The 12,102-nt window shown below is 39.8% G+C and overlaps 1 protein-coding gene across 1 annotated transcript in view; it reads right to left on the bottom strand.

The window, feature by feature from the left end:
• Nucleotides 1–9,646: 9,646 nt before the first annotated feature.
• The window catches only part of LOC134822166 (uncharacterized), a 53,554-nt gene continuing 51,098 nt past the window's right edge, over nucleotides 9,647–12,102 (bottom strand). The window contains exons 4-5 of the mRNA XM_063833078.1: nucleotides 10,113–10,538; nucleotides 9,647–9,891 (exon numbers count right to left, since the gene is read on the bottom strand). Coding sequence (XP_063689148.1) covers nucleotides 9,647–9,891; nucleotides 10,113–10,538 — 671 coding nt within the window. The remainder of the gene's footprint in view (nucleotides 9,892–10,112; nucleotides 10,539–12,102) is intronic.

The following is a 12,102-nucleotide window of genomic DNA, read 5'->3' as shown; positions in this document are numbered from 1 at the left end:
TTGTCATTGACTATGTGATGACAACAGCACTTAAGGCCCCTTCCAGCCATTGCCACTGCGAATTTAACCTAAAACCTGCCCAGTTAATAGCGAAGACTGCGAAATTACCACTCCTGCCTAGTAATCTAATTTACCCTGTCCAGATCAGCAGTATATTACACTAAATCCGCAGGTTTTCTCTTAATTTTTTATGTCAAAACCTGCCTAATTAACTAGTGATCCTGCATCAACAGCGCAGGTATTTGTTATTTGGCAGGTTTTATATTAACTTGGCAGGATTTGCTATAAAATTATCAATCCTTGCCGGATAGATTACGGCAGTGATAAAGTTAAATCGGCAGGTTTTCCATTAACTTTGCAGGATTTGTTATAAAATTATCAATCCATGCCAAATAGATTATAATGCTATAATCTTATTATGGCAGCGTTAAATTTATAAATTGGCAGGTTTCTTTTATCTTTATTTTAAGTTCTTAAGTTATTTGGAATTTTGCTTATTTGGCACCAAAACTAAAAGTCAATAAAACCGAGTTGATTAGCGCAGTCAAGAAATTGGCCGGAGTTGATAAAAAGCTGACAACCATGGCACTGAATCTCCAAATGAGAGGTATAGTACGCTATATACTTATATAGTACGGTACCGCAATAATTGACCCCCTCTCCCCCCCCCCCCCCCTCCGACAAATGACCCCCTGATGCAATCTACCCCCGACAATTGACCCCCCATGTAATTACACTGGGGTCAATTCAGGGTTAGGGTAAGGGTTAGGGTCAGGGTTTGGGTCAGGGTTAGGGTCAGGGTTAGGGTCAGGGTTAGGGTCAGGGTTAGGGTTAGGGTCAGGGTTAGGGTCAGGGTTAGGGTCAGGGTTAGGGTCAGGGTTAGGGTCAGGGTTAGGGTCAGGGTTAGGGTCAGGGTTAGGGTCAGGGTTAGGGTCAGGGTTAGGGTCAGGGTTAGGGTTAGGGTTAGGGTTAGGGTTAGGGTTAGGGTTAGGGTTAGGGTTAGGGTTAGGGTTAGGGTTAGGGTTAGGGTTAGGGTTAGGGTCAGGGTCAGGGTTAGGGTCAGGGTTAGGGTTACTGGGTAACACGACTCCTGTCAGCGACATCTGTCCGACAGCGACATCTGTCCGACTCAGGGTACCAGAAAAAACGACATTTGTCCGAAATTGTGATCTGATTTCAATACGACACATTTCCAATTAGAGACGTGATCTGAACTGTTAATTTGAATACGTAACATTGCCAATTTGAGATATGATCTGAGCCATAGTGTACTACTAGTTTATTTTCGACCTAGGCAGGCAGGCATGAAGCAACTGCGTTGTGAATGGCGAGCTCGTAGTCCATGAGAATGTATTGTGGTTGGTAGCCCCAAGGCCTCAGAAGCCCAGGTGTCTATCTCCTCGAACATGTTGCGGTAGAGGGTCGTCGATTTTCCAGGAATGAGTCCTTAGAAGAGGGGGAGGTGCCAGCCGTCAGGGAAGAGTCCGTGGACTGTGAAGAGCTGATGGAAGAGATTAGGTGCGGATTTGAAGGTACCGTTGGGCGTTGAATACGCAATGCTCCGCGTCCACCATATGATCTGCGTTCTTAGGAGTCCCCCAAAGGAATGATCGACGAGTCTGTTCGTCCCATCCAGAGTCCCAGAGCATCATTGGACTGTTGTCGGTAGAGAGGATTTAGTTTGCAGGAATGGATAGCGTTTCCAGATCTCTCGGGTCTGTTTGCTGCAGATCTGGGTCTGTTTACTGAAGATTGGTTGCCATTGTGGATTGCGATAACTGATCTCCATACGGCTGCTATCCTATATGTACTCATGTAGGCTGTGTCCTGTGATGTGATCGACAGCTTGTTAGTGTACGGCTAGCACAATCCTGTCCTTAAATAGTCAATCACGTATCGATGGATCAGATCTCAATGGATCAAATCAGCATTCGAACAATGGGAGCAACGTCACGAAATTACCCGTGAGTTTGTGAAATACGAATGTGAACCGAAATTACAATATGATCCGAAATTCGGACAGATGTCGCCAAAAACGACTCCTGTCCGACAGCGAAATCTGTCCGAAATCCCCAATTCGGCTGTCGGACAGATGTCGCTGTCGGACAGATGTCGCCCAATCGGGTTACTGTTAGGGTTAGTATAATAAATATATTTGTTTGGTCAATTGTCGGGGGGGGGGGGGGGGGGGGGGGGGTCAATTTTCAAGTATTATATCACTTGCACCGTTTAGCTCCACGTGGTTTCTTAAGCTTAAATACTTAACTGTCCAGTCAAGATAAAGTAAATCACTATCACCTCTCATTCTTAATAAGTTAGTAAGCAAGCATCTGATCATTTTAAAACAGTCACCTCCCAATTTAGCAAGTTCTTACATCTATATTACAGTCTACACCCTTCAATAATGAGATAATATGTTTGGCCGGTAGAGGGTCCGCAGTAGTCCCATTACAGCATTACCTCATTACCTTAGCATTGCTGTACAGTGTACAACTACTATAAGAGTATAAGATATACATCCTTCACCAAAACTGGTTTGTCCGCTTTCTATTACTAATTTTCCGCTGAAAGTGCCACATCAGTGATCAATTAATATTGGTAAATAGCAATAATTTGAGTTATAGGTTGACCTCCCACTTAGAGCATATGTGGGAGGTCAACCTATAAATTATAGTACGAGCTATTTCCAATTCGTGAATACGAATTTCGATTAAGGTCCAACTTATTAAGTGTCACTTTAACGTGTGACAAATTTCCGATCAAATATCTCATAATCTGAAAATAACTGCATATTTAGAACTATTATATTAATTGTAATTGAAGATTCTTTCAGAATCACTTCATTCACTAAATCTTACGATGTGAACAATGAACAGGTAGAGGCACTGCAACTGAAAAAGTGCTGTCCTCACTACTTAAGAACATAGCAATCTAATCTAAAAATGGCAACCTAAGAACTGAAGTTAAGCAAACAGTTATTTTCCAATAATCAGTTTGTATACTTTTATACTCAAACTTATCATAGACCCCGTGTTGGTAACAGTGGATAATATGCAGTGGCGAAACGTACCTAAGAGGCCGCAGCTGCACCCCCCCCATCCCCTTCCGCATAGCAGGGGTTGCCGGAGTGTGGGGCGGTCGTTTCGCCACTGACTAGTGACTGCATGTATAAAAGTATAAACTATAGAGCCATGTAGGCATGTAGCATTCTGTACTTCTGTAGCTTTGCACAAACCAAGTCTCAGTCCTACACCCTACCTAGTAATAAGGTTATATGATCATTACAGTATTCCACATTGTACACTCAAATTATCCAAAACCCCTGCCAATATAGGTTTAATCACGCCACAAGTTGATTCAAATTATCTAAACTTACGCAGGATTTGCGTTAAATCTGCAGCATTCGACTTTATATTTAACGGAAAACCTGCCAAAATAGAGCAAACCTGCCGAGAGTAGGTGAAAGGTGAGGCAGGTTTTGTGTTAATTTTGCAGGCTTTTCTATAAATCAACAACTCGATTAAATAATTACGTGAGATAAATCTCTGCACGAATACGATAAATAGGCAGGTTTTCGGTTAATTTTGCAGGAATCATTTTAAGACTTCAAATTGATTATCAGTCTTAATGTAAAACCTGCCAAATTAGGTGGCAGGTGGCAATGGCTGGAAGGGGCCTCACTTAGAGGCAAAGATCTGGGCTTCACTGTCAACCCCAGAAGAAGCAGGAGATACCCAGCAGTTAAGATGACAGATGTCGACTTTGCTGACGATCTTGCACTGACAACAGACACCGCAGAGCAAGCGCAAGATCTTCTCCTCAGTGTGGAGCTGGCTGCTAACTCCGTTGGACTTCACCTCAACGAGAGTAAGACGAAGTACATCAGAGTCAATCTCTCTGAGTCTGACTCTACCGTCATTAAAGCAGCAAGTGGGCAGGAGACGGCCCCAACGTTAATGTGGCTCTTGCTATGTGTTGGTTCAGCCGAATTAATTATTATATAATCAAGTTTATTTTTCTCGTTAGTTGTCATCCGGCCAAACATTAAGCAACTTATATTGCAGTACCATTTATCATTTAGTAATCAAAATATGTCATTGTAATTTTGCATGGCTGAAATGTAACGCTTGATTTATATATATAATGATTAATTGAATTTTCAAATAAAAAAAAAATAGAGCAAGTAGATGACTTTGTCTACCTTGGAAGCAGAATAATGAGTGCGGAAAAGGACTTTGATGTTAGGAAAGCAAAGGCATGGGGGGCCTGTCATCAGTTAAAGACAACCTGGAAGTCTGGAATGCGCAGGGACTTAAAGATCCGTGTCTTTCGAGCAACGGTTGAGCCCGTACTCCTGTACGGCTCTGAAGCTTGGACGATAAGCCAATCCATGACTAAGCGGATCAATGGATGCTACACTAGAATGCTCCGGATGGCCTTGAACATACGTTGGCCACAAATCATCAACAACAGTGATTTATACGGCAACATCCCCAAGCCATCAGCGATGATAGCCTCCAGAAGAATGAGACTGGCTGGACATGTAGCCAGGCATGACGACCTTCTGGCAAACCAACTTCTGTTCTGGGACCCTCAGCATGGATACAGGAGACCGGGGAGGCCCCACCTTACGTTTCTGGACATGCTAAAGAAGGACACCAGCCTTTCCTGTGTTGACGAGATAAGATCTGTTATGCTTGACCGCGACGTGTGGCGAGGAATTGTAGTTGCTCGGACCAAGAAGCCGACTTAAGTCAGTAAGTCAGTTATTAAAGTTAAGGAGCTCCCTATTATGTTTTTAAGTCTTTATTAAAGTATTATAAAACGTTAAATTGTGCAAGCTCGAGACAATTAGTGAAACAATTTCATAAACCAGAAACTAGAAAGCAATCAAACCACTCAATACAATAAATTCCAGGCTTTTCACTGAAAACATAAAATAGCTCTTCTGCTTAAGAGTAAATATATCCTAGTACTAAAAATAACAGTCAGAAGAATTTAGCCTTAGTTAGAAAAAAAAGATAACATTAATAATCAAGCAGCCAAGAAAATATCTGTTAAAGCGTAATATATTATATAACTAATCAGTGAGAAATCACAAAATACCAACAACAAAAAAGAAATAAACGAAAGAAAATAAACAATCAAATTTAAAATAAAAAATGGTCTTAAATATTGGACAGTAATTGGATTGTCATGCTGTAACAAGAATTGTTTTTATGTATAATAATCTCAAAATTGGACGTACAATATCACTTTAATTGACGACGATAGCTATTAAATTCCTATAATACGATAAATCCCTGTGTCACAATGTCCTTGGTTAAAAAAGTTATAGATGTGAATTCTGATGGGGAGGTGAAGCATTTTTTGTTACAAATGGCAGCGATTTTAGGGTTTGAATAGTCGATTCCCGATAGTCGATTCTGATTGGTTAATGTCTGTCACGTGTCAAAAGATATGATTCACCTCCCCTCCAGAATCCGCATCTATACATCAACTTACAGTAGCTGCTCAAACTAAAATGACTATTAATTCGTGGATCATAAAAGTATTGAAATAAAGAAGTAGCAGTCATTTATTACAGCTTTACAGTTCCTGGGCACCAATATTTTTAACACCTTATTAAGATACCATTGTAATTGTGATCAGCTGTGGCTTGAAAGGAAATAGTGTCCATCTACTTTATTATCTTCCATAAGCTCGTTCATACATTTGGTAGCTGTCCATTACGTAATATCACCCTGAGAGTAGAAATGTTAATCACTAATAAACCAATTAAGACTTATAAACTGTTGGTGAAAGTGTTTAGCCATCATTTTTATCCAAGTGTGGGAATCTATATCGTGTAAATTTATTTTGTATAATGTAAAATGTACATTCATCTTGATGATAACAGTTTTTAATAAAGCATATATCCTGCTTATTCAAAGATTCTATGTAAATCTGTAAAATCCTACCTTATCATTAGATGTTCTATGATTCCATCTAAATTGGCGTTTCTGCGATGATATCCTCGTTTGCTCTAACTTGCGATGCTCCCTCTATTTGATCTCCCATTTCTACAGCAGTAACTTGCAATCTTAAACATGTAGCGCCTCTTGAACATCTAGCAGCAAAATTTCTGAATGCCTCACCAAACAACTCTCTGAGAGTGTTATCATATAGCAAAGGGTTGATGACCGAATTGAGGGGTAAAACTATCATAGCGAAGCTTACGTACCAATCTGTAGCATCGATTGTTTCGAGATTGTGGAGCCCACTGATGATCATAAATGGAACCCAACAGGCGAAATCTGTGGCTATGACCAGCGCAATCCTGGTCTGTATTGCTCGGTTTCTGCGGACAGCATCTGGATTGCTATTTTGCCCAGAATTTCTGGATGATTTCCGAGATATAATGTTGATCATCAAATAGGACACGGTTATCACCACAAAGCAGAAAAGGTTGACGCCCAACATAAGCCAAACTATCATATTTCCTTTCACGTCGATCATTTCTGTTTTCATATCCGATGTTATGCGGTTTCTTCTAGGATCATCACTACGAACAAAGTATTTGAAGAGGCACACACCATCATTTCCGTATAAGTGCACTGCACTTCTACTCAAGCTTTGGTTGAACATTCCATCAACTTTCTCGCCGATCTCAGCCCAAGTTGTATTCGCCAACAAATTTTCAGTTTTGTAGTATGCTTGAAGAATTTTAATATGTTTCATTTTGTTCGGGAATCCGATAAATAGCTTGTAGAGTGGATCATAGAAGAAACCTTGCACAAAGTAGTCATCTAAGGCGGGGACCAATGGTATGATTGCTACTGATATCAAAGCAGTAACGATTCCAATAACGATCCCAATTAATTTTGCTATTGCTCTTTTATTGACACGGGCTGGAATGCTAAGAGAGCTGTTCAGAATTCCCCACATCCTGATCAAACTTAAAAGAGTCATCGAAAATAAAGAAAGTTGTGATCCCGCAGTGCTGATAACTCCAAGAACAGAACAAGAATTCCCCGATAACCACTCAGCTTGCTTCTTGCAATAATTCTTTCCGAAAATAATGCTGTCGAATACTGATAGTGCGATCAAGTAGACTCCTATTAGGAAATCACCAATTCCGATTACACAAATTAGTACTGTAGTGTATAAATTGCTTCTTGTTTCAGAGTCTTTAATACAACTCGCTACTTTGCACACGGTGATGATATTAAAAATAGCTGCTAAGAGGCCCAACAACCAGCAATAAAGTTTCAAGAACCAGTTTTGGAGGATTTCCTTGCCACACTCTAGATTGCATTCATCTGAAAGATCAAAACAATCAAATCTACCGTCGCACTTCTGGGAATGAGATATCAAGTGCTCTTTTACTTGATCTGTCCGGTTGTTTGTATTCTCACAAACTATATGATTTGTACAGTTTCGTTCATCCGACATGTCACCACAGTCATCAACAAGGTCGCAAACTTGGCTGTACTTTATACATTTAGTATTCTTACATTGGAAAATTGTATTTTCATATTCACCTACATGAGACATTGTCACAAAAGTCAGGTTATTGTTGTTTGTCAGAGTTTTTACTCGGCCAGGATACTGACCAGGACATGAATCATGTTCTAAAAAAGTGTCTTGAATAGGACACGTAGAGTTTAAGCATAAACCCATGCAACTGATAAACACATAATATTCACCGAAAAGACTATTGCAGTTTACTTGAGAGGTCGGCACATTGATCATTGTCTTGACACCAAAAGCAGATCCTGCTGGCCCCTGAAATTCCCGTATATGACATGTTACATTTGTAGAGTCCAATGATTTGCACAAATCTCGTCCAGCACATCTTTCATTCACAGCAGTCGTATTGATACTTGGGAAATCTCGCGAAATTCTGCAGACCTCATTTTCAATCTCACAAGAGTTCACACCATCACAAAGGAAGTCAAAATCAACATAGCCTTGATCAGAATCTCCAGGACACAACAAAATATCCTGGCAGGTTTTGTCTCCTAAGACAACTCTATAAGCCGAATCATTTTTCTCTCCACAATATTTCCAAAGGTTTCTTTTTTCATCTTCTCCATTGAGGCAATCGGTTTTGTTGTCCATTATCCATTTTATGGGTATTGTTATATTTCTATCGCCACCAAAACCACGAGTACAATTGAAGAATCCCACTGTTGTTAGGTGGCATATGTCACGGGTCTCATCACTATTATCTTTACAGTCACTAACTCCATCACAGAGTTTGTGTTTGTGAACAACACAGTCTGCAGATAATGAGCGACAATCGTTTTCTAGATTATCGTCACAGAGACTAGTATTTTCATTGGTTAGCTTAAATTCACTTCCACAGAACACGTACTTTGATACACTCGACATGAAACCATTTATCAAACAGTAACCACCCACTCTGTTTACATCAGTGCAATTTGTCTGGTCTAGATATCCGTAACAGTACGGATAGGTGTCATAGTTGTCACCGCTGTGATCAAATACACTACACCTGGTGTAGTTTAATATGGGGACTGTAATGTCCCAATCATACCTCACTTTCTCCTTATAATGTATACAGGTTGGTAATGTGGTGTTGTTACAGTCCTTCTCATCCTCCCTGTTAGTGTTATAACAATCTTTTTCTTTGTCACAAACCCAGGATACAGGTACATAATTATTCCCACCAGCACAGTAAGCACAGTAAGCACAGTAAACTCCGTATGTGTGACCCTCACATACACTCTCATCCTCACATTTGAATGAGTCGCATTTGTCGTCACACTGATTTTCGTTGTTATAGATCATGGAGCTGGAGCTAAAAAACCTCGACGTAAAACTCTGTTCCTCACCAGAATGTCTTCTACACTTCTGGTCACACTCTACAAACTGTTGTACTTCTAAATTTGTATCATTTCTAAAATAACCTCCACAGAAATAAATGCTCTGTAAGGTAATTTTCGTATGAAAACCACATGCCTGATAAACATACGGGTCATTTTCACAGACAGTAGAGACACTAAAGAGTGTGTTACTCTCAGTTCCTGTTACATGATAGGTAGTGTTCGAATAAGCACACTTGTGAAAATACTCTTTTCTACTTTCATCATAACACAAGTGTTTCAAAAACCCCCCGATATCAGTCACAGTGCAGCTTTTGTTTGATTGCTGCAAAATTTCGTCAACACATCCTGAACAGCGAAAAGTTGTTATTTTAGGAAATAGAACCAGAACCAAAACCCATCAGCTGATGCCCTATCATTTCATTTTCATGTCGTAGCGCTTATAGTTTATACGGGCTATTTAGTATTGATTGTATAATGAAATAAATCGTAACTTAATTATAAAGTTTATTGATAAGTTTAAGCTTTTTACTTTTTAAGATAATCTATACCTGTTTTACTAGAGCAGTGGAGCCAAATATTGTCCTCATGCTGACAGTTGTGTCTCAAAATGCGGGAATTGCAATCTGATATGTCAATATCATTCTGTTTGCAGTTAACGTCATCCATTACTATTGACATGTCAGTTCGTTTCAGCCAATCCCTGAATGATTAAATGGTTGGGTGCAGATTGCAGAATGTTCGGATATTCAAAATAGCAAAGAAACAGCATTTCCATTGCAACAGAAACTAAAATGTTGACATATAAATCAAACTCACTCAGGAACATATTTCATGTTTCTCGGATTACTTCCCCAGTCAGAGAAGTGATGTCCAATTGTCCAGCAAAAAAGCTGTGCCGAATACCAGTTAAACGCATCCTTGCAAACTGTTCCATTTTGCACCATACCAGTTTGCTTGTTATAAACTGTTGCGATCAAAAGACCCCCGCTATCATTAAGTCTACTCGTTCCAGTCACCATGTTGATAAGAGATGCTCTCTCAAACTCCCACGCACGCTCTGAAACGATTATGATAATGCAGTGAGTGAAGAATCGTATTTTTGAAAGAGCGAATTTACCCTGATCATTCAACATTCATTGATCCTTCCATGACTGGTTTAATAATACACGAGATCGCAGTATCGGATCAAACACCGTCTAAAATAGAAATTTAATTACGCTTCTTAAAATAATTACATTGTCACCCACATCTGTACTATAATACTACCAAAGCACTAACCTATATTATAATAAGAGGTAGTGCTGCCTGCATAAAGCTTTATTATGCTCACTTCATTTCCCCAATAAGTATTCCAACTTTCATCACTACACGTTTCAGATGATGCTGTTATGTTGAGTACCTGTTTTCCATTACAATATACTATGATCCTGTAGCTACGTCTCTCTACTACCCAGTGTTTATCTGTTTCTGCAGGTAGACTCTGGAAGGGAGTGAAGCCTGACTGACAATAGGGGAGATAATACTCTACAGGAGTACCGAACCAGGTAACAATACCTCCTCCATATTCTCCTTCCTCACTATAAAAATATATCCTTATATACTCCCTACTACTAGTACCCACAGTGCTGATAGTTCTCAGGTGCAGGTAAGAAGTATCCAGATCAGCAGGGATACTTTTCTCATTAACCACAGGGCTCCACATATCTGTTGATTTGTAAGTTATGATAAACTGGGATGAAATGTTTTGAGCTGCAGCACGGATCTTAGAAATGTAAATTATTAGAATTATATATAATGTATACATAATATATAAGAAGTCTTAATTATAATTATCTCAGTGATATGTAATGAGTATATAATTAGTTTATGAATACGGTGATAGAGTGATTTAAAAAAACCATAGAACCGTCTTAAAATGAAAATGAATAAATTATAACAGCTGTTTTTTATGTTTTACGGTTAAAGGAAAGAAACGTGCATATGTATAATCGGTCATACATCAGTGTACCGACGGCAGTACGGCGGCAGTACGGCGGCAGTACGGCGGCAGTACGGCGGCAGTACGGCGGCAGTACGGCGGCAGTGCCACGGCAGTGCCACGGCAGTGCCACGGCAGTATAGTGACAACACTTATATCAGAATTTTGATTCAATTATTCCATGATTTTGATGATTAGTTCACATTGATTTGCGAATTAAAAACATATTTCGAGAAATCAATAAGTTGTAAATAAGTTCATACAATATCATAACTTTAAATCAGTAACTGTCACCCTAAGTATTAAAATAATTCAGATTCATTGCAGGTACTTATGGTATCTTTTGTATTTCTCTGATGTGATACCCATGTAACTCACAGCGTCATCTAGAGAAGCTCCTAGGCGTTAACCATGTTGTCGATCTTTTTGAGGAAGTCGCGGACTCGTTCTTTCTTCTTGAAGGACGAGGACTCTACCACAGCAAGTATATGAGCTGGACATAGGGAGAATGGTGCACGGATCTTGGGTACTTGGAGGAATTCAACGTGGAAGTGACTCCTGCTTCCTCACTATCTGTCCAGAGAATGTTAGAGACGCACCGACGCTGATAGGACTGATCAAACAGTGGATTTTACCTGGGACGACAGTTCTTACCGATGGATGGAAAGCTTACTTGAGCTTGAACGACCACGGATATGTTCACCATGATGTCAAGCACTGCCGTAACTTCGTCGATCCTGCTACAGGAACTCATACCAACACGATTGAAGGCACATGGACACACGCCAAGCAAGCAGTTGGACTACGTAGAGGTGGGAGGAGAAGTATCGACGCATTGGAGCTGGACTTGACTCTCTACATGTGGATGAAACAGCACGGGCTGACGAGGATCAGAAACTCTGCCTGCAGCATCTTCTCCAAACACATCACCCAGTTGTTGAATTACAGACGTTTTTATGATATTTGAACTTTTATTTGGAAGTAAATTGTATTGGTACATCTGTGAAATTTTCTTAAGTTTTCCAGCTGTCCAAATCCTGTTATTATTTTTCAAGTCAATCTTACAAAATTGTACTAATTCAGCTAAAAAGTAAAATCAAAGTTTTCTCTGTTTCACGGAAAATATTTCAAGAGCCCAAGTACTTACCCAAAAATTTATCGTTGCTCATCATCCGGCCGTCTAGGTCAGATCACGAATCGAGTGTTGGTTATACTTATAATTTGGATCAGTAACGTGATCGCAAGTGATGTGAGACACTCGTAATATGATCTGAGCGCATCACATGAACT

The sequence above is a fragment of the Bolinopsis microptera genome, chromosome 10 (assembly GCF_026151205.1).
Source record: "Bolinopsis microptera isolate Bmic1 chromosome 10, MBARI_Bmic_1.0, whole genome shotgun sequence".
Classification (NCBI taxonomy): Eukaryota; Metazoa; Ctenophora; class Tentaculata; order Lobata; family Bolinopsidae; genus Bolinopsis; species Bolinopsis microptera.
This window is presented reverse-complemented; position numbering and strand designations above follow the sequence as displayed.